The sequence below is a fragment of the Salvia hispanica genome, chromosome 2 (genome assembly GCF_023119035.1).
Source record: "Salvia hispanica cultivar TCC Black 2014 chromosome 2, UniMelb_Shisp_WGS_1.0, whole genome shotgun sequence".
NCBI lineage: Eukaryota > Viridiplantae > Streptophyta > Magnoliopsida > Lamiales > Lamiaceae > Salvia > Salvia hispanica.
Window position 1 is genome coordinate 35838959 of NC_062966.1, and position 23608 is coordinate 35862566.

The following is a 23608-nucleotide window of genomic DNA, read 5'->3' on the forward strand; positions in this document are numbered from 1 at the left end:
TCCACTTATAAATAATTAGTAAATAAATATTAAAATCAATATTATTAATTTATAATTTGCATATGCCTGTTGACAGAGCCTTAATTACTCACCTTTCTTTTCTTCTCACACACGGTATAAATTCCCATAAAATTCGATTCTCGAATTAGTAGCTACGGGTCATTTCACTACACCAACATTTCCCGCACAAAAACCTAATGGTATATGATTTATCATTATGTTCAAAGAACAATTTTTCCATCTGAGCAGCATCAAAAAGAATATGTGACATGTAATCACTACTCTGAAAAACAGATTAATTTTCTAACCTGAATTTTTACTCTTCTATCAACAGCCTACCTGAAAATAAATTTAATGACTCAGAAGACAAAACCATATTTCACCTAACTCACTTAAACTGTTACGGAAAAAATATCGATATATCCAGCAAACGGATCGAGAAGTGTAGCCTAGCCTTCATCGCTTGTCATCACTTTGTTTTGTCTTTAAATCCCTTTGAATAATGGGTTGGTTCGGCATATGCTCGCTCCATATTCCTCGTACTCAGCTTTTGTGTGGCATGCCTGAATCGAAAATAAAACAAATGCAACATTCACATATTTGTCTACTGATGCTAGCCAATGTTAACATTCACAATAAGGATATATTACAACTCTTGGATAAGCCAAAACGATAACAACATATACCGTGTAAAACTCAGGTTTAGATGCAAGTATTGAGCCGCCAAACCAAACTGCATATCTCTGGATAGGATGGCTACCTACATTTACTTCCAAGAGTTGGGCCTGGAGAAGAACATTGGCCAAAAATCAAGATTGGTAAAAGGCCACAATTGCTGTCAAGATTGTAAATATAGAAGTAGCCTAATAGCCGACCTGTACTCGTCCACCATGCAGATGATCTGATGCAAGTACTCGAACATCAACAATCTTTTTAACATCTCGTTGCAACCTTTTCTGGAAGCCTTTGAACATGACTGACCCTCCAGATAATACAATATTCTACAATACACCAGATGATTCAATAAATCATGAATGAAAGAGGCAATCAAGAGCAAAACAGAATCACCTTGTACAAGGCTCTTCTTGTATCTATTGGGGAGGCCTGGATACATTTGTCTATCACATCAGGTAAAGGGGTTGTCAATTCACTACTATAAATTTCAGGATTGAAGAAGACCTGCATAAAAAAGACTAAGAACCTTCAGCAACATTTCTCATTTGCTTGAAAGTGCGTTAAACTCGATAATGAGCAGGTTTTGGAAAAAATAGTGAACCAGCGAATCACCCAAGCAGGTCCACAAAAATAGAGATTTTTGCAAGTTAATCATGGTGAAAAAATGCTGCTTGGACAGCTAGCTTAAAGATGGTGAGAAAAGCAAACCTCCGGGCCAAGGAACCGTTCATAGCCAATATCACAAGAATATGGTGCCCCTGTTTTTGGCTTAGTACCGCTCCACTGCTTGACGTATTTAGCAGGTTCTTTGTCATGCTTATTGAACTCCTGCACTTGAGAATTGATATTAGCTCATTAGAAAAAATTTCTAATCAAATTACCCCATACCCCGAACCTGCATATCTTAAGAAAGTTCAAGTTGTATACACCATCACATAGACGAAAAGGGAAACAAGCATATAATATAAGATCTTCTTCTGTCATAAATTTAGCAAATACTGGAGTAGCAAGCACCAATTCTAATTTGAGAGGTTAGAGGGGAAGGGGCACGAAGCCGAGTCCTCAAATCGTCAATCTATAAGATATACCTTGACGACGTCAGAACAAGTATAGCAATACATCTCCTTCACTTTTCGGGCCACGTCAAAGGAATCCTCAAGTGGAAGATTCTCTCCTCTTTCCTAAACAAAACAATATCAGCAAAACTAAATGACAAAAAACAAGAGCCCTTCAAAAAAGTGAAATCAAAAGAAACCAATGGTGGTGAACAAATAAGAATAAGAGGATATATCTAAACGCTATTTTTGCTAAGAATTATTTCATCTGCCAGACAGCTTGAGATTTTTAATATTCAACAACCAAACCTAATCGATATTGACATCATCATAGACTATCTTAAAATTGAAGCAAAAAACTACTACTACTTTGCTGCAGATGGATATACAAGAAACCTTACCTTCATGAGCTGTTGGACAAACACAGTTACATCGTCCCCTGTCATTGGAATCGACCTAATGCTACCTCCAATAACATAACCATCAGCAACAGGCACGACATGAGTAGCCCCATCCCCAATATCCACAACAACTCCTGTCATCTCACGCTATAAAGTGTTGGAGATAGAAAAAAGAAAAATTAATCAACTATTGGAGATACAAACACACAGATAATGGTATAGTGCCATGTGATCCGCCATTAACACCAAATTTCTGAAAGTTTTCCTTCCATATTGGTATATTACCATACCATGATTTATTAACAAATTTTCAATCCAATGCATATCTTTTCATATGGCCAAACAAGATGCAACTAATAAAAATCACTATAACACAACTGCACAGATAGCAGATAAATGCAAAACACAACTCCATAAACAATTAGTAATCACAACTCTCAAGTTAGTAGCAAGGCACTTGATATTAATACGAATACCAACCTTGGTGTCTGTGTATCCAGCAGCCAAAGCAAGCACGGGCTGCACGCCAATAAAGAGCCCGGGGACGTTAAAAGTCTCAAACATGATCTCGCCAGTATACTCCCGATTCTCCGGTGCTGTCAAGGGGCTCTCGGTCAGCAAAAAGTAATGATCCTCCGGATCACAACGCAAGTAATCGAATATACACTGCTGCCAGAACCTCTCCATCGAATCCCAATTATCAACCTGGCCATGTCTAATCGGATTAATCAGGTTATAAGTGCCACTAACCCTAGCTTTAGACAATGCCTCTTCCCCAATATAAAAGTCCATATCGGCCATCACTCCCGCACTGTGCTGCACCATCCAATTCCCCTTGCCGGTGGTGTTTCGTGCCGGATTGGTGATCGCATCGCTTAGGGCTACTACAGTCGGGATTGTGAAACACGGCTCTGCATTCCCAGCAAAACCTAATTTCGTGAACCTAAAATTGAATTGAAAATTCGTTGAGGCATTTCATCGAACAGTTTGATCGGAATAGAAAACAACGAGAATGATTAATTACCCGGTGCCGTTGTCGATGACTACAGCTGGATTAGAGGTGTAATTGTCCATGGGAGTGAATGAAGACAGCAGGAAGCTGAGATTTTTGGGTGGTTTTGATTTTAGGAAGAAAGGTGGTCAATGCAGGTTGTTGGTGGCGTGAACAAGCGCATGCATGGCGGTGGAGAAGGGTTTGATTCCACCCATATCATCGGTAACTCGTCGGATCTTCGCCGTTGGAGATTGAGAAATTGTGATTTTGATCCTATTTGTGGGGGTGATGAAGCAACAATGCATGACTGAATCAATATCTATATTTGGAAAAATATCATTCTACATGCATATTTTGGAGTATATTTTATTTTTCATATTTATTTAATTCGGCAAATTACTTAAAAATCATACTCTCTTTTGTTCTGTGTTAATTGATGTGTTATTTTCGGTATGGAATTTAAGAATAGTGTGTTAAGTGGATAGTAAATAAAGTAAAAGAGAATAAAGTAACAGAAATGAAGATAGTCTAAAGTAAAACAAATGGTTACTTTTTGTCAAAATAGAAATGACTAAATTAACTTGGAACTTTCCAAAATGATAAATCGAGTTTAGTTCGGTTTATTCATTTCATCTATAGCGGAAAGTGATTAAGAAAGTAAATTGGGCATTTTATAGATATATACAATATTTGTACATTTAATAATATCAATAGCTATAAGTAAAAAGTATTGAAATCAAACTAAAGGTACTAAAAAAATAATATAAATAACATACTATATTAAATATTGATATACAAAAATAATGGTCACACATATACATATTTACATATAGTCTCTTTGTCTCCTTCAAAATAACACATATTTTTAAATGAAAACATCACTCGTTTTACTTTATTTTGGGTAAGAGCTCAAATAACATTACATAAAAATTTATACCAAAAAATATTTTACTTTTAATGGGCGAAAAGGAGTATATTGAGAAACACGGTTTTCTGACAGCACTTTTTCATCCAAAATTTCTATTTCTTTCAATTCTTAAATTTGTGAAATTTGTTCCATAAAAGAAGTAGATCATATTAAATCACTATGATATGAAGAAAAATCTAGTGCAACAACTGAATTTAAAATATATAAATACTAGTACGTACTACTATAAGAAAAAGATGCATCTATTGCAGACTATATGATGTGTGATGGCCCAATTTCAGAAACGAGCCCACTAGGCCCAAATCACGCTATTTTGAAGGTACTATAAATTCCGTATACTCCACATTGTTGTTCATTCTAAATTATTAGCAAATAATTTTATGTATAAAAAATTACTGTAATAAAATTCATAGCAGTAGGTATTTAATTAATTGCACCCTACAAAATTGCAATATGTCATTTCCCTCTCCTTTCAATCCCAACTCCAAATTTCCAACTTTTAACAAAATAATAAAAGTAATTTGATTTATAAATCACTTATTTAGGCAACAAGCTAGTTATCTTTTACATGCAGTACATTTTTTTACATTACAGTAAAAAGGCCGTGAATTGAAAATGATAAACACCACAATAAAACTTTAGAGCATAAAAATTAAGTACTAGTACTATCAATTTAGTATCTCGATCGATCATTCAAATTTATTTAATTCCAATATCAAATCAAAAATCTGTTAACCTGAATATTGACGTTGCATAAATTTATCTGTATATATAGATTACATGTTGGAATCCTGTGATAGTAGTCATCTTATGTTGTCGGTGACTCATCGGTGTGTTGAATTTGAACCAATCAATACATCATTATAACATAAACTTTGAAGTAGTAGTATACTAAATAAAAACTTTCAGAATTCAGAACTGGAAACATTTTTTAAAAACATTAACTGAACCCTTATAGTATATATGCATTCAAAATTATTTAATTAAATATAATTAAATCGTTCAACTATTAATTCAAGTAATATAGAAGACGCATTTATTTATAGTCGGGTGATGGGGCCACAAATTTAATTCTTGTGTATTAGCTTAATTACTTAACTTGAGTATTCCATTTTTACCGATTTCTTTTAAAAATAAAATAAAACAGAAAAATCTATCAGTCGAACTTTGCAGACTGAGTTAAGGATATCATTGTCTGAACACTTGCATGCACTGTACACATAGCAAAAAGGGCAAAAATAATAAAAAAATGAGTAAAAGCTCAAAAGGAGTAACACAACAAAAGTAAATAGTAGTATTTGGAAAAAAGAATTGGAAAGATGGAGTTTGATGGTGGGGATAGTTGATAGAGATATATCACTGAGCATGCTTCCCCCACTCTCTCAAATCAAACACTTACCTACATACCCTATTTATGTCATTTATATACTTGCATGAAGACATGTATGTATATACGTGTACATAGCTTAGTCTAGCTTCAGATTACGTGGGGTTCTTTTCATTCTACAGCTTCTTCGTCTTTTCATCACCAGTTCATCTTGTCTCTCAACTCTTCTTTGACATTATCCACAAAATAAAATTTGTCCAAAAATTTATAAAATTAGCGGGAATAAAGTAATATGCTCTCTCCGTTTCATAATAATTGTCACTCTTATTGTGAGTATGGGTTTTATGAAATATAAAGAAAAGTTGGTTGGAAAAGTTAGTGGAACGTGGAACTCATTTTTTTTATATTGGTTTTATAATAAAATGTGAGTGAAGTGAGTTAGTGGAATGTGAGAGCTACTTACCATTTATGGTAAAAATGAAGTGCGACAATTATTGTGGGACAGACCGAAATAGATAAGAGTGACAATTATTGTGGAACGAAGGGAGTACTAAGTAAGAGAAATCACAATTCCATTAAATTACAATAAAAATAGAAGTATCACTTCTGAGGAAGAGATAATAAAATAAAATAAAATTTATTAGAATCTGAAGGGATTAAAAAAAAAGTAAAAAGTATGAGGAATTAAGCATGCGTTTTAATGACTTATTATGAATGATATAGGGATGATGGTGGATAGGAAAATGGCCAAAATTAAGAGATGGGATTTAAAGAATTTGTTCTTATCCCCAAGGAACAACTCCTATCCCACTCTTTTTTCTTTGAATCACACCATTTTTGTCTTTTTCGATACACTAATATTGTGATATGCAATGATATTGACACCACTTTCCACCTCTTCAACAAGTGTTTATTTATATATGTAAATTTGTGTAGTAATGCTTTTTAAATAGAGTATTTAATTATATATTGCATAATGCTCCTTTAGTCTTTTTATCATAATTTTACTAAACTGGGCATGGGAGTTTATGAGCTACTATTATGTATTAAATGAAGAAAATAAATAAAAGATAAAATAAAACTAAGAGTTTTGCGTTTTCTTTTTCAGAAAATTATACTCCCTCCATTCCATGGTAGTTGAATCATTTTATTTTTTGCACTCATTTTAAAAAAATGATAATAAATAGCTAAAATGAAGAGAAAGTAGAGTAAGTGACAAAATAAAGTAAATAATAGTCTTATCTATGTTATTCTCTATCTTACTTTATATTTTTTCCACTTTAACTATTTATTATCATTTTTCTAAAACGAGTACAGAAAATGAAATGACTCAACTACCGCGGAACGGAAGGAGTAGTTTTGAGTGGATGAGAGAGTACATATACTTGAAACATCAATATTTAAATTTATCTTTTATTAATAAATGGATACAAAATTTTTTTGATCATTAATGTTACATTTTAAGCCACATTTTGGATGATGTGTTTTTCACAGTTGATTATGCTTGTTAGCCGCAACTTCCAGGCTAACTAATCAAGGTTCGTAAAATAAAGTCTTATTTCGCTTTTTCTTGTTAAGTAGTAGCATAAATGAGCAATGCATTTACTAAATCATTTCACTTAACTTCATTATAAATTAATACTAGTATATAAAACTAGATTCATATATCACTTACTTTTTTTATATATTTTTCATAAGATTTCTTAAAATTTGAACAATGAATACACTATGGTCCATGGACGGACATACTAATGTCTATCTACTAAAAAAGGTCAAATAGAAAGTTTACATACCATTTTAATAAAAGGAAAAGTTGACAAGCCATATTTATCTGATGGACCCAGCTGGAAGGGTCATATAAATATGATTTGATTAAACAAACTATTAGCACTTCTCGAGCTCCTTCAATTGTCAACATTGAAACTTTTGTATCGCATATATAATATTTTCAGTTCTTCTTCTTATTTATATGGGCCAAAGTTGTTCAAATTAATTTAAGAACCTATAATCACAATAGAGAGTCAAATATATATAGAATTACATATTTACATATCCATGCATGGAACATTTATTCCAGTAACCCTTATTTTCTGAAAAAAATTCATAAGTATTTTGATACATAGGAGAATTCAGCACAAAAGACTAGCATGTTAGGAGAGATAGCTCATTTAGTCTATATACCCCACATCAATTATTCTCACAATCCATGTGAGAATTGAGTCCGTAACATTTTTTCACGGTCACACAAAACCACTATCGAAAAAATTAAACATATGGAAAAAGAACTACGACTCTCTACAATTTCGACGTCACTTATTAACTAATATTACAAGATATATGTAAAGTGCATTAATTAACTCCAATAAAATTCCAAAGACAGCATTGAGATCAGTATTTACAGACAGTTGAAAGCGCAGAAGAGAACTTGGACGACTCCAAGCCCCAAGAATTTATTTTACAAAATTATAATTTAAACAAGTTGTTGTTGATTGACCAAAATAAGGACCCATGGCACATGCATTGAAGCCTAAAAATATGAACAAAATGGTCCCTAAATGTCTCCTCTTTGATCTCGTTTAGTTTATCATCGCAGTCAGTCAGGACCATGCCTGATTAGGGTTTGGTACAACCCTAAAGGGACACGTTTGCACAAGAGATCCTCTATTTTGTACATTGCTTATCTTACTAACATATATTTGAAACTCGAATATCATTCGTAACTTAACAATATATACAGCTGCAATATGGAAATATTTCGGATATCGGGTAAAGAGCAAATAAGAGAACTCATCCTAAAAGACTGGATCTCTGTTACAGGGATAACTCAGCACGAAATATTGGATTTCTGGATAACTCATCCAAAAAAATTAGTCTGAATATAGAAAAATTCTACATCTATGTTATAGACATATTTTTGTTACTGTTCAAACAGGAGGAGAACTCATCTATTAAAACTAGATCTATGTTCCAAACATACTGCTCCCTCCGTTCTCTCACAAATAAAAAAAAAGTAAGAGAGAGAAAAAATACAGAAAATGGAGTAGAAAGTGAATAAAGTAAAGATAATAAAATAAGAGTGAGAAAAAGTGTTAATTATTATACTATATGCAAAAATGATTCAATTATGAGGAAACTTCCCAAAATAAAAAAATGACTCAACTATAAGGGAACAGAGGGAGTACTAGTCTTGATCATATTTCTGTTATAGACCAAACAAGAAAATTCATCCCAAAAAAATAGTCTGATTGGATCTCTGTGCAGATCAAATATGAGAACTCATCCTTAGAGTTAGTCAAAATATGAAAGTATTTTACATCTTTGTTACGGATCAAACAAGAAAATACATCCTAAAGTAGTAGTCAATTATGAGAAATAGCTTATTAATTTCTAAAAGTGAAACATATGTAAGATTTCTGTTATCAAAATGAGAACACATCTCAAAAGACTAGTACGTAGCTGTAGAATAAAGAACATATTCAGTTTATAAACCTTGCACCAAGCCACCACTATGAATCAACTCCCAAAAGTCTACATTGGTCACAACCATCTTCCATAGGCACCACTTGGAGCCATTACGACTCTCAATGAAACACCAATATTACATTACCAAATCAAAGAACTCGTCCTAAAAACCTAGTCTGTTAAAAGAGAGAACTCGTATGATCTACATACTTCACACCAATTGTCTTTCACATCACAATCGACGTGAGACATCAGAATCTGTCACGATCTCTCTCACTAGATGATGGTTGAACATGTTCGACGTAGTGCATCCATTTGCGTTTATGCTTGTAGCATTAATTACAAATATATCTAGAAAAAATCAATCTATAGTGAGAAAAATATAAAATGTGAGTATGAAATGTCAGTTGTAAAGAAGGCGACAGGGAGCATAATAATAGGGATTCGACTAAACGAGGAATGCACCCTAATGTCGGATACTTAGCCTACAAACTGCCCTAAACACACAAAAATACAAAATTATATTCATATAAATAGATATATCCAGAAATGACAGCTCCAAATACTTCCCCCCTGCTTCATTTATTATCTAAATTATTATTTTTACAACTGTTGTTTTCACTCTGTGAACAGCATATATATCCTTTCTGGGAATACGAACATGACGACTAATTAGTGAATTATATAAAGTAATGATTAAGTTGGCATTGATGATTTGGTCGAGCTATATGTTGCTAAGCAGATTCGAGATTAGTGAAGTTGATTACGTTGTTGGGTTAATTACTTTGTGCATGCATGTGACAGACCAGCTAATCGTGTTTAGCAGTTTTAATCACTCGATTACTGTGTTTCTTTCTACCCTATATATGTGTAGGACCAATATTACACAATACTTAAATAGCTTATGGTAACAAAAATCATAATACAAGGAAACGTCAGATTTTAACAATTGTAATATTGAAACCCTCAAACTCTCAATAATAAAATTTTATGTGTGGTATTTGGTTGTTTCATTTTGAAGCCTAGATATACTGGTGGGGCATTCGTTTTTTTGTTTTGTTTTGGACCAAATATATTGATAGATTAGTTAAAGTTTCAGCTTCGTAGTCGGTGGCATGATCTAATATTATGATTAAATTTTCATGAGGTTTGATCTTAAAACCAATTGACAAGTGGAGTAGTTCATTAAATTTGGGTAACTCATATCCATAATGCGATTGGTTTTCTATGTTGCTTTTGGTTTTCTAGTAGTGGTTGATTTGTTGGTGTTTTGTTATTGAGTTGTGGTTATCTTTTATGGGTCTTTTACCTAGTACTTTTGTTATGTTTTTTGGTTTATTTTTCGTTTTAATTTGACTGTATTTTTTATTGAATTTTCTTGCTCGCCACTTTATATATGTTGCTCTAATAGCTCATTTTGTACGTCACATGATCACCCCCTCTTTTGGCTCCAACTATGATTTCCTTTAACTAATATTTATTTGAATTTCATATTTTACATAGGCCCATAAAACGATATAAATAGTAATGCTTGTCGCCCAAAGTGGACATATTGCTACACTGTAGCTACAATATCTGAATTCACTATTGTCACAAAATATCCCGAACAAGAAATTACTCCCACTGTTCCACAATAAGAGTCACTCTTATTATGAGCACGAGTTTTAAGAAATGTAAAGAATAGCGGGTTGAAAAAGTTAGTGGAATATGAGATCTACTTTTTTATGTTGATTTTATAATAAATGTGAGTGAAGTGAGTTAGTGGAATGTGAGACTTACTTACAATTTATGGTAAAAATGAAGTGTGACTCTTGTTGTGAGATAGACCAAAATGGCAAAGTGTGACTCTTATCATGGGAACGAGGGAATAATATACAACGAAAATATGCAAAAATAATTAATAAAAAAACAAAGGTCATGTTCTTGAGTAGTCTATTTTCTAATATGGGGAGACCAGTTTTTGCCGGTCAAAATGATATTCCTGACAATATTCAAGCAACTGGCTAGGTAGAGAATCGACCAAATTCCAGCAACCATATACTTTTGTAATAATTTTTCAAAGCACTAAGAATTAATTAATGTAATCTTTGTGGATTAATTAGATTAGTTTATTGATGTTAATTCCCACATCCCTATAATTAACTAACTGTAATGAGCTCACGCATCATTCATCGAGCCACACCCCCTTCAATATTTGGGGTCAACACGAGATCATTTTCTTAAACAAAGCCTTGATTCCTGCTAAATTCTTGTCCATTTTAATCATAGACAAGATCCTTTTCTAAATTAAACAAGAAATATTTGATTCTAAATTCTTGTCTACCTTAATTGACATAATCATGAACAATCTCATGGGCCATTATCGAGAAAGGAATTTTGACTGGAGTCTTAGAGCTTCACTTCCAATTTCATTTATTCAATTTATAAAAAAATGAAAAAAAAAGATGAAATTTGAAACAATAAATATTAAACTGGGTCTGTATATTTTAAAATTCAAAAGTTTGATCAAACGATATTAATAAGTAAAGAATGTTCCACAATTTCGTATGAAAATATTACCTTCAATATAAAAAATTCAATTTTCTATTTTCTTTTTCTTTTTGAGAAAAATAATACCTATGAAAATACACTTGGTCTTTTTTCCACTATGCATCAATGCAACATGCAGACGAGACCACTGCACCACCGCATAAGGTGAGAAATATACTACATCAAGCAAACGAGATTTAAACCCAAGACCTGTCACTAAGAATTGAAGAGTCTCGTGGTGCCTCATATTTGCCATGCGAGCTAGACCTCATTTACACCTCTTTCCACCTAAAATTAGAAATAAACACTTGACAAAAACTATAAGTATCTTTTATTATGAAAACAAAATATATTGCACTTGAAATGGTCTTTTGTTTACCATTCTATGTTATTATAAGATCGACAACTTTTTTTTTTGTAACAAAAGTTCATGTGAGGAAGAATAAATAGGTGACATAGCAATTGCATGATATGAGGGGGTTATGTTTGGAAGTGGGCCTACAAATGTTTTGGTGTTTATTAGTTGGAATATGATTGGATCCGTTAATCCGTTTTGTAAGGGAACAAGATCCCCTCCATTATCAAACCGAGGCTTTTGTCTACCTATTTGTCCCTAATTCTAGCCTTCTTCATATATATGTTTCATATTTAATCCTTTTTATGTGGTCCCTAACCCCTTATCATATTACTAGTAGTATTACTTTCCCCACATTTTTTTTAATTCGGATCATAGCAAATCCTTTTTGGTTCAAATAGTGTTTATAACTCTGATGAAAGCTTGAAGCCACTCTATACCTCGAGACCATTAATTCCAACTTTTTGTTAAACATGTACAAACACCATTACCTTATTTGAGGAACAAAGGCATTATTGATTGTATAAAGAAACATAATTACTCATGATTTCTAGAGGTATCTGTATATGATATCATCCTCTGCATATTATATATTGTCAAGAACAACTTGACTTGTTTCCTACCTATTAAACTTTGAATTATTTGTGTAGTAAAAAAATTATAATTTGAATAATTTAAACACATCGTTACTACCTCACTGGCTTATTCAATTATAAACAAATTATAATGTATATACGGAGTATTTTAAAAAAAAATTAAAATTTCATATTTCAGTTAAAATTAAACAATGCAAAAATATAATATCTTTACAAGAATATATCATTTTAAGTAATATACTAATCAATTATTACTATGTGGATAAAAAAATAATGTTTAAAATTTCCAAGCTGGCTCTTGATATTTTATGTAATTATTAGGCTACAAGAAAACCAAACAGTTTTATTATATTAACTTGTGACATAAACATAATAAAATTGGACAATAATATTTTGAAGTTTGATTATATATTATTATATATGTCGTGCTTGTATTGCATAAAAAATTACTCCGTATAAGATAATGTCTACTGTGAGATTTGGCATATAGTTTTTAAATTAAATTAATTTATCAGAAAAAGGCTAATATAAGATATATAAAAGTGACTTGTTGATCATATCAAACTCCTTTTGGAATCATTATATCCCCCACTTCAATTTCTAATCGCTCTATTATGATGGATCGAACACACACGCATCATGCACCTAAAAAATAAATTTATTTATATGAAATAATCAAAATAAGTACTAATTGAAAGAGCATTAAAAAGTTTTGAGACAAAATCATGATAAAGGAGAAATTTTGGGTGAGAACAAGTGAAGTTGATATTAACCCTCACCATTGATGAAGTTGCAATCATTGTCAAGAACTAATTAAAAGATTAATGGTGGTCAATTATGGTAATTATTGTATTCTTTTGGACATCTTATAAGGTCGTTTTCGTTTCTTTTTATGGTGTTAGGTCAATTATAATCTAATTAATTGCAACAAGAAGGGGTCCTGGATAGCATTCAATAGGAAATGCAATATTGCACAATAGAGAAGTGGGATGGAAATTTCATAATTAGTCTATATTGGTTATGGATTATTTTGAAGATTCATTAATCTTGTCAAATAGAATTTATTTACCTCTAATTAGTGCGAGCACTACTTAGTACTTTTGAATTATGTTCACCACCAAATGAGAAGGGGAGATGCTTCTAGTGTGCATATATAATTATTTCTAATCATGAAATTTAGGTCATTAGCTGTTACAAATTTCAATTTTAAAATACTAATCATATAATTGTACAACTTAATTATTGATCTTTTATGAAGAAATAGGATTAGCGGAAAAGAACCAAGAGATTATATGGATATCTACGATGTCATACGTAATTAAATCGATGTCTTAAGTTACGACAGTCGGAAATTTTTGTAAAATTAATGCATCATATGTTGCTTCAATCGGCAATTACTATTGAATTCATAGATAGTATTTAAAGCAATCTATATAAAAAAGTAGAAAAAGGTTAAAAAAAAAAAAAAAAAAAACCAACAATGCTCATGGAACAATGAGTGATGTCCCATTAGGAAATTCCACAATAAACATATAATGGGGTGGACAAGTAGTGTAAAATATAATGATCACACATATACACATTTAATTTCTTAGAAACCTAAAGGCATTAATCATTGAATAGTTTTTGACAATGATTGGGCATTTTAGGAAGTGTCCACGTCACCATTAAATATAAACTCAACTAATAAAATCCCTAGTTGGAAAATTGACAATTTATTAGTATTTCTTTTTCAAAACTTAGTTCAGTTGCACACTCATTATAGATTTATAGTGACTGATGAGTGGGGGCAATAGTATTATAACTGTTGTTAATTATTTATTTAATTCTATATGACGACGACTAAATTAATAATTAATAATTGAATTGTACGATTACTAATGAAATTCATGTAGTCCTTCACTGAAGATGAAAGGAAGCATCTCGATGTGTATAATATATTAGTGTGAAAATAACTGTTTGATTTATTAATTTTATAATACGACTTGATGAAAGAGTTGCAATTATTGATTGATCGATCGTTGCTTAGCTTATTAAAAAAATATTATGAAACTTTCTAGGAAAATATCTGGAAGTGTCGATCGCAATCTAGTAACAAACTTTTTGTCTGTACTATAATTTTGGACTAGTAGAATTTATTTATCAAATTACAAGCAAAGCTTTTGCGACGTTAAAATAAAATAATCTTAAACTGATTGAGACAAATAAAATATTTAAATTGTTTACGATGTTAATGGATAGATTAACTGGTCGAATAAAAATTACTATTCTACTTTATAGTCCAATTTATACACATAACAATAAACTATATATATCTACGTGAAAGAAAGGAGAAAATTACTAAGTTATTAGTAGTTGCTTAATTATTTGTTTTATTTTTAAATAAATAAAATAGGTATCCCACCACCACTTTGTAGCGGATGAAATCATAATAGAAGTTGTCAGTAAAGATAAAACAAAAAATCAGAAATAATTGAATTACATTTATTTTTCTTGACGTACGTATACATAATAATTGTTGTACAATCGTCTACATTTATAGCATTGTACTATAAGACTTTCTTCGATTGTAAATTTAAGAAATTACTTCAAGATCCAGAGAAAAATATTACTCTCATTCTATTTAGTTATTTGTTTGGAAATTATACGGTACTTATATTAGCTAGTAATTATCAATTAGAGACTTAGTACCGGAATTTATTCTTATTACAATTCATTATTATATCACTAATCTATAAGACTATTATCTCATTATCAAGCGTTTGAATTAATTAAATCCAGTAATAATTACAATGAGAAATTAATAACACCAATTGAAACATGACAAGCTCCGAAATAAAAAATAAATTATTTTGAACGATAAGAAAAATAGATAAAAATAATCCAAATTAATTTATTTTTCACTTAATAACTTTGATATTTAATTCATTGTAAAATTATTTGCCCACCTAATCCTTTAGCTATATTTATGAATTTATGTCTAGATTAATATAAGAAAATTGAATTTAGATATTGGTAGGATTTGGGGTCCGACAAATTTTTGTGCGAGTGGATATTCACATTCACGTTGCTGTTGTTATTGTTGTATTTCCCATCAAATTATGTGATAGTTCTTAGTGGGGTAACGCTGATGTTAACGTCATGGAATATCTATTTTAATCACACCCATATCTCATATACATCAAAAATCTATCTATATATTTAAATTTGTGCACACATATAATAAATATATAGATGGCCAACCTTAAATTTCTAGTAATATATAAAGTCAGCAATTTGTTTGAACTGCTGTCGTGTCGTGGTCTAATTTTAATAACAACAATAATAATGTCATACTAATATTAAAATAAGTGGAAATTTTAAACTAAGATGAAGCTGTAGTTTAGAGAATTAACTTATTAAATGAATATGACATTTTAATACTAATGTGAAGGGATCGACAATTTTAATTAAGTTATGTAATTAGGAATTAAAATTAGTGGAGGACCCTGGCTAAATGACACTCACAAACAATAGTAGTAGTAGTATGTTGGGGCCCAATTGTTGTAGTATTTGTCTAGAATATGTTTCTTATTTTTCTTTTCTGTTTCTTTTTTCCTATAAAAATGCATCCGCAATTTCACAGATGTACCGTCTTAAATGAAAGAAAATATGACTCAAACCTTTCATTCACCAAGTAAAAATATACTGAAATTAAGAAAACTAAAATAAATTATATTAATAATTGACCAAAATTCATACTAGTTTTTACGCATAATAATTCATATATGGAGTAATTTACAAATATCAATAATAATTTAATTTTACCATAATAATAATTTAATTTCATCACTTAATTACCAAATAAAATCATACGAGTCAGATGCAATTTTATTCCGTACACGTGGACAACGATTAGAAGAGTGGATAAGATAATCGAGTTATGAAAATCTCAAATTTGCCTCAGAAAATTATTGAGAAATTGTAATAATCTAAGTTTGCCATCATTATAAATCGAGTTATTACAATCTCGAATTAATTTGCTTCATAATATTTTTGAGAAATTGTAATAATCTAAGTTTGCCATCATTATAAATCTGAGTTATTACAATCTCGAATTAATATGCTTCATAATATTTTTGAGAAATTGTAATAATCTAAGTTTGCCATCATTATAAATCTGAGTTATTACAATCTCGAATTAATATGCTTCATAATATTTTTGAGAAATTGTAATAATCTAAGTTTGCCATCATTATAAATCCGAGTTATTACAATCTCGAATTAACATGCTTCATAATATTTTTGAGAAATTGTAATAATCTAAGTTTGCCATCATTATAAATCCGAGTTATTACAATCTCGAATTAATATGCTTAATAATATTTTTGAGAAATTGTAATAATCTAAGTTTGCCATCATTATAAATCTGAGTTATTACAATCTCGAATTATTATGCTTCATAATATTTTTGAGAAATTGTAATAATCTAAGTTTGCCATCATTATAAATCCGAGTTATTACAATCTCGAATTAATATGCTTAATAATATTTTTGAGAAATTGTAATAATCTAAGTTTGCCATCATTATAAATCGAGTTATTAAACTCTCGAATTAATTTGCTTCATAATATTATTGAGAAATTGTAATAATCTAAGTTTGCCATTATATCAAATCTCAAATTTGCCTCATAATTATAGTCCATCAAATTAATTAAGTTTGCCATCATTATAAAGTTACTTTAACCACTAAATAAAAAAAAGTAGAAAATGTGTGAATGAGATTGGGGTGGGGCCTGGGGGGACACGTGGAAGAAGCATAGTTTGAAAATGGAAGAATAGCGAAAATCATATGACATGGCCGTTACATAATAAAATCATCATTGATATATGTATATATGGAAATTGTATTGACATGAAGTAGAGTTGCAATCATTCAAATGGGGTCGTGAATCGTGATAGTAACCCTAATCTCAAGTTTATACACACGCGCACGCACTTAAAATACGCAGCGCAGCCACAGCCGCCATTTGTTTCTACCACTATTTTCTGTAATCATTATCAATAATTAATATTTATTAGTAGATATTATTGCTATTTTCACTAGAGAGTGGGGGAAAGGACATGCCCAAAAGAATAGACAGAGACTACTAAATGAGTAAATAAAAGAAGAAATTTAAGCGGGCTTTGGATTTTTCTCCCAAATCGTCCCAACCAAATTAAAAACCCATATTCACTTTATTTTTGGATCATTGGATGTATGCAACTAACCAAATTCCATTTCCGTGATTAAATTCATACACCCCCCCTAACCCCATTATCATTTTCAAATATTAACGGATTTCAAATTTTGCTTACTTTTTTCTATTTCATATATAAATAAACCATACATTATAAAAATATTATAAATAGACCATAAATTATCACATTAAAAAATTAAAGTTATACAAAAGTTAAATTCAAATTCCAGTATTTTTTTTTCCAAATTACTTTCACATTCTTAAAACATTAAATCATGATAATGATACCAAATTGAAATATAGTATTTGTAATTTGTATATTCGAGGGGCAGTCCGAAATTCAAGTATAAAAAGCGCACGAAATGAATCAGTTTCCCCACGAGAAAGAGAGGGAGTGATGATCAGTATAGCAATAACAACACCTCCGCCGCCCTTTTCACCTTAAAATCATACAGATTTCCCTCAAAAGATCTCCTTCACCCACACGTTATCCCACCCTCGATTTAACCAACCTTTCCCAACAACGCCTCTATAAATCCTCATTCATTATTCCCAATCATACACACAAACACAAAAAATGGTGGCGGCAGCACCCGATGGAGAAGTCGTGGCGGTCGTGGTCGTCCGAGAATACGACGAGAAGAAAGACTCCGCCGCCGTCGAGCAAATGGAGAATCGCTGCGAGGTGGGCCCCAGCGGCAAGCTCTCCCTCTACACCCACCTCTTAGGCGACCCCATCTGCCGCGTCCGCAACTCCCCCGCTTATCTCATGCTTGTACGTATCCTAGTGGCAGAGTGGTTAATGTCGGACTGACTGACACCAAACTGTTTTTACGCGGTCTTTAAATTTATGTTCATTTATCTGATTAAAAAAGAAATAACTTATACCTAATTACCAGGTGGCGGAGCTGGTGGTGGTGGGCGGCGGGCAGGACAAGGAGCGCCGCGAGATCGTGGGCGCGATACGCGGCTGCATCAAGACGGTCACGTGCGGCACCAAGCTGTCGAGGTTAGCCAACAAATCCATCCCCATCTACGCGAAGCTCGCGTACGTGCTGGGCCTCCGCGTCTCCCCGTCCCACCGCCGGATGGGGATCGGGCTGAAGCTGGTGCGGCGGATCGAGGCGTGGTTCGGCGAGAACGGCGCCGAGTATTCCTACATGGCCACGGAGAACGACAACCATGCATCCGTCGCCCTCTTCACCGCCAAATGCGGCTACTCCAAATTCCGCACCCCTTCCATCCTCGTCCACCCCGTCTTCGCCCACCGCCTCCGCCCCGACCCCCGCCTCGCCGTTATAAAACTCTCCCCCGCCGACGCCGAAACCCTCTACCGCCGCCGCTTCTCCTCCACCGAATTCTTCCCCCGCGACATCGACGCCGTCCTCAACAACAAGCTCAACCTCGGCACCTTCCTCGCCGTCCCCGCCGCCGCCGGAGCCTTCACCTCCGCCGCTGAATTCCTCTCCCACCCGCCGGAATCATGGGCGGTGATGAGCGCGTGGAATTGCAAGGACGTCTACAAGCTCGAGGTCCGCGGCGCGTCGCGCGTGAAGCGGGCCCTGTTCAAAACCACGCGGGCCATTGACCGGGCCTTCCCGTGGCTCGGGCTGCCGTCAGTGCCGCAGGTTTTCAGCCCGTTCGGGTTTTATTTTCTGTACGGGCTAGGAGGGGATGGGCCGGATGCCGTTAAAATGATGCGGGCCCTATGCGGGTGGGCCCACAATCTAGCTAAAGATGGCGGGTGCGGAGTGGTGGCGACGGAGGTGGCGGATAGCGAGCCGCTCAGGTTAGGAATACCGCACTGGGAAAGCTTATCGTGCGCCGAGGATTTGTGGTGCATTAAGCGGTTAGGGGAGGACTACAGTGACGGCTCTGTCGGTGACTGGACAAAGTCGCCACCTGGCACTTCCATTTTTGTCGATCCGAGGGAGTTCTGACCTGACCTGACCTTTTTAGTTTGGATACATCTAATTAGACAATAATAGTAAGGATATGTTAATTTTGATGATTATCAGTGTTGTGGTGGATGATTAGTGGTAGTGGTGGAGGAAATGGGATAGGGGATATGAATCAAACTTTTTCTTGTCTAGTTGCTGTTGTTGTAAAAGGGAATATCCCAATCTTTTTCTGTAAATGAATGTAGTTCTTGATTTATTAGTAATTTAGTGAGGTGGGATTTTGTTGTGGTGTGGCAATCTTTTCGTAATATATTCGAAAGTGCGACGTATCGTGGAGATAAATTTGGGCAATATTTATGTATCGCTTGAAAGATGTCTTTGTTAGTGACATGTTGTTTTTGGGTAGTCGCTAGTGACAAATATGTCATGTAATGGTTCAATTTGTAGTTTCTTTCAATAGCTATTCAAGGGGCATTGAATAATTCGCAGAAGTTTTCACATGACTAATAAAATTTTTAAAACTTTCATTAAATCGTAATTTCACTTCACATACATACTTATTCTATATAAATTTTTTTGGATGATTTCATGTCATATGATGTGACATCATCACATACTACAAGTACACTCATGTAAGTAGATTTGGCTTTTTATAGTCTTTTAAGTTGTCGAAATGTATTCGATAAAATTTGTGGAGTTGACTGGGCTGAAAAAATTAGAAGCCCCAAATCAAAAAACTAGCTCAATCTTTTTCGTTTAATTAAATAGTTTATTTATTTTGTTTGAATTGGAGCAATCTTCAATCTTATGTAGTAATACAAGAAGTCTATTGCTTGAATATCTCCAAATGAATGAATTCGAGCAGGGAATGTATATGTTTACACGAGTTAAATTCAATGGTAATATGATGATGGGAAGGCGAAATGCAAACATCATTAGTCATGTAAATCAATTTACAAACTGATATAACACACACAAAATGCTTCAATATTTGTTGGTCAAATAATCATGAAATCTTAGAAGCTTCTAAATACTCTCTCCGTCCCGGTTTAGCAGTCCCATTAACTTTTCTGTCCTCTTTTTGTAAAAATGATAAAAAAAAATAGTTAAAGTGGAGAAATGGTAAAATAAAAGAGACAATAATTTAGATAACACTATTCTCTATATTATTCTCTCTCTTAATTTACCATTTCTCATCTTTAACTATATTTTATCATTTTTACAAAAAGAGGGCAGAAAAGTCAATGGGACTGCTAAAGCGGGACATGGGGAGTACTTGTAAGTGAATCACTGAGGTCTGCCTAGCCCATATTTGAGGCCCAAAACTATCAAGAACATAGTCATAGGTGTACTACCATAATCAAATCTCAAAAAAACAGTAAATGACATCAAATCTCATAAACATAAACAGTAATTGACATTCAGAAATTTGAAAAGCTACTTAGATAAAATTTTGAACTAAAACAGAATGAAATTGAGTTCAACGTGCCAATAAAAGTCAAGCTATAACACTGGCTTGATAATAACAGATTAAAATCAACTACTCACCATCTTCATAGTCACTGGAACTAGACAACCAATCTTTAGCATAAATCAAAGCTTCGATATACCTCGGAGGCAAAGAGCTTCTAAATTCAGATAGAACACGACTCTCCGTGTTAAACACAGCCTTAGAAGCAACACTACATACGGGTATAGCCATGATATCTCTTGCCATCGCAGATAAAACAGGAAAGCGCGAACCATAACTCGACCATCACTGAAGAATATCAAAATCAACCTCACTAGCTTTCATCTCGTATCGCTCTTCCGCAAAGTATCGAGTGATCTCTGACCCATTGGAGCCATAGTCATCAGGAACATGTATATCGGACATTGGTGTTGCCGGTGTTTGACCCAAAATCGGAGCCATCTCTTTCTGGTACAAGTCAAACAAGTCAAACAAGTCATTCATTGACTTGGTCAACTCCTCCATCAACTCATTTGCCCGATTATCACCATACACTATCTTCAGACATAACTGCACATGTTTCATCTTCAGCATAGGATCCAACAACGCAGCGATGTAGAGTATCTTGTTCATTTTTGGGTTCAACTCTGTTTCCTCAGACCAATACTTCCCAAGCCTCGTCTTCATCTTCGTTGCCAAAATTCTCTTGGCATCGTCTTCATCCCTCTCCAACTGCTGAATCATACCGAAGATAGTGCACATTTCCTGAAAAAAAATATTTTACTGTGACATTTTTAGCATCAGAGACGAGGCGGATAAACTGGTGGAACCTTCGGAGGTAAACACGCATCCTCTTAATCGCGAGCCAATCTTCAACTCCAGGAAACCCGATAGTAGTAAGATCATCGCCTTGCGTCTCATTCAAATTAATGACAAACTCGGGATTCAGAATCTGGTATCCTTCCATGACCGGCTCGTATGGCAATGCTGCCTCTAGCATTAAGTAAGTAGAGCTCCACTTAGTCGGGATATCCACACGCAAATCTCTCTCAGTATCAACACCATATAGTTTTGCAAGATCTTTGAATTGATCAGATCTACTTCTATAAGCTGTTATCCATTTCACGGCTTCTCTGACTCGTCTCACAGACATGTCTATCTCCGCTAATCCCTCACTCACAACCGAATTGATTATGTTTGCAACACATCGCACGTGAAGATATTTTCCATCACCAATAACCATATTCCTCTCATCAAACACCGACTTCATGTGCCTTATCGCTACATCATTTTCCGATTTCATGGTGCAGCAGAGAACCCTCTGCAGCCCCCACTCCTTCACCGCGGCAGTAACAACCGCAGCAACATCCTCTCCACTGTGAGATTGCAGCTGCGAAAAACTGATTATTTTCCTATGCAGTTTCCATTCCTTGTCGATGCAATGTGCTGTGACAGAGATGAAATCCAAGCCTTCCGTTGAAGTCCAGCATTCCGCGGTGATTGACACTCTTCCCATGCCTCGTGAACCGAAAAACTTCCTCATCTCCTCCTTCTGCAGCAGGAACACCTTCACGCAGTCGGATCCTAGCTCTCGTATAGTGGGGATCTTGAAATATGGATTAATTCCTCCCATCAACATCTGGAACCCTTGTTTGTGTATGGAGTTGAATGGAAGCTCTTCGAGGATAATCATCCTAGCTAAAGCCATTCTACAAGATTTTTGTACCTCATCATCTTCAAACCTCTCCTTCACTTGTTGTGCATACTTCAGACATTCTTCTTCTGACATCTCAACATCTGAATCATAGTCGTTGCTACCTTGGGAAAGAGATTCAGAATCCTCCATGGAAACACTACAATGGTAAACATTCCAATGAAATCAACTAGGAAATTGAGATGCGATCCATGAATTTGAGTAGGTCAAGGCAAAATACAAAGGTGGATAATATGAGTACTACTACTAGACAATTTTGACACAAAAAAAAAAAAAGAAAAAAAATAACAGAGCAGTGACAAGGTCAGATGATGAAGAATGTTAAACTTGTGTTAATGAAACATATTATAATCAAAAACACTTGTCGAAACTTGCAAAGGAATTGAATAAAAAACTTGAACTTAAAACCAGACGCTAATTAAATGGAGTATTGAAAATATACACAGAGAGTGCGAAATGGGGAAAGGAGAAAAGAGATACCGTTGCAGACAGAAACAAAGACGGCGAGAGTGATGAGGAGGCGAGGGAGGTATTAGTAATGGGAGTGATTGACGGCGCAGGGTATATGAAGGGTTAGGGAATGGGTATCGTCGTATCGATATTAAAATTTCAGGGTTGCTAAATCGGTTATCGGTATATCGTATCGAAACTGGAACCTTAGTTCCGTTGATAGCTATGATAGTGAACTTGATTTTATTCAACGTGTTGTCTCAATTTTGTGGTGCAACTGCATTATTAATTCTCTTATATTGTGCCATTATAAATTTTTTACCATTGACCCTGTATTATACTATTATTTTATTAGTGGACTAGTTCCACTGTTGGAAAAGCTGATATATGCCCAACTGAAGGCCCAAAACTACAGAAAAATAGGACATGGATATCTGAATTAAAGAGTAGAGTAATTTTTTTTGGGACTATAGTCCACTTTTGGTCCCTTGCATTCGCCTTAAAATTCTTTTTAATCTTATACATTAAGTTTGTAATCTTTTGGTTTCTAAC

General features: G+C 33.8%; 3 protein-coding genes across 3 annotated transcripts; 1 reads left to right on the plus strand and 2 right to left on the minus strand.

The window, feature by feature from the left end:
• Positions 1-189: 189 nt before the first annotated feature.
• Positions 190-3437, minus strand: LOC125208494 (actin-related protein 3-like). Its single transcript, XM_048108126.1, has 9 exons — positions 3156-3437; positions 2612-3074; positions 2132-2278; positions 1764-1856; positions 1384-1503; positions 1069-1179; positions 876-1001; positions 687-785; positions 190-563 (listed from the first exon to the last, which is right to left on the minus strand). Exons 1-9 carry the CDS (start codon positions 3203-3205, stop codon positions 486-488), a joined length of 1287 nt encoding a protein of 428 aa, XP_047964083.1. The 5' UTR covers positions 3206-3437; the 3' UTR covers positions 190-485.
• A 14444-nt stretch (positions 3438-17881) lies between these two features.
• On the plus strand, positions 17882-19723 carry LOC125207343 (probable N-acetyltransferase HLS1). The gene is made up of 2 exons (XM_048106639.1): positions 17882-18316; positions 18441-19723. The coding sequence occupies exons 1-2, from the start codon at positions 18119-18121 to the stop codon at positions 19479-19481; spliced, it is 1239 nt and encodes a 412-aa protein (XP_047962596.1). The 5' UTR covers positions 17882-18118; the 3' UTR covers positions 19482-19723.
• Positions 19724-20837: 1114 nt separating this feature from the next.
• On the minus strand, positions 20838-22738 carry LOC125206885 (zinc finger BED domain-containing protein RICESLEEPER 2-like). The gene is made up of 2 exons (XM_048106101.1): positions 21723-22738; positions 20838-21657 (listed from the first exon to the last, which is right to left on the minus strand). The coding sequence occupies exons 1-2, from the start codon at positions 22736-22738 to the stop codon at positions 21633-21635; spliced, it is 1041 nt and encodes a 346-aa protein (XP_047962058.1). The 3' UTR covers positions 20838-21632.
• Between the last annotated feature and the right edge of the window lie 870 nt (positions 22739-23608).

Bases quoted from the DNA above. Each gene is read 5' to 3' on its own strand.
- LOC125207343 (XM_048106639.1), top strand. From the start codon at position 18,119: ATGGTGGCGGCAGCACCCGATGGAGAAGTCGTGGCGGTCGTGGTCGTC. The intron at 18,317-18,440 runs GTACGTATCCTA...CCTAATTACCAG, and splicing joins CCCCCGCTTATCTCATGCTT to GTGGCGGAGCTGGTGGTGGT.
- LOC125206885 (XM_048106101.1), bottom strand. From the start codon at position 22,738: ATGGAGGATTCTGAATCTCTTTCCCAAGGTAGCAACGACTATGATTCA. The intron at 21,658-21,722 runs GTTCCACCAGTT...ATTTTTTTTCAG, and splicing joins ATGCGTGTTTACCTCCGAAG to GAAATGTGCACTATCTTCGG.
- LOC125208494 (XM_048108126.1), bottom strand. From the start codon at position 3,205: ATGGACAATTACACCTCTAATCCAGCTGTAGTCATCGACAACGGCACC. The intron at 1,002-1,068 runs GTGATTCTGTTT...GGTGTATTGTAG, and splicing joins CAAGAAGAGCCTTGTACAAG to AATATTGTATTATCTGGAGG. The intron at 786-875 runs GTCGGCTATTAG...GTTCTTCTCCAG, and splicing joins TGCATGGTGGACGAGTACAG to GCCCAACTCTTGGAAGTAAA.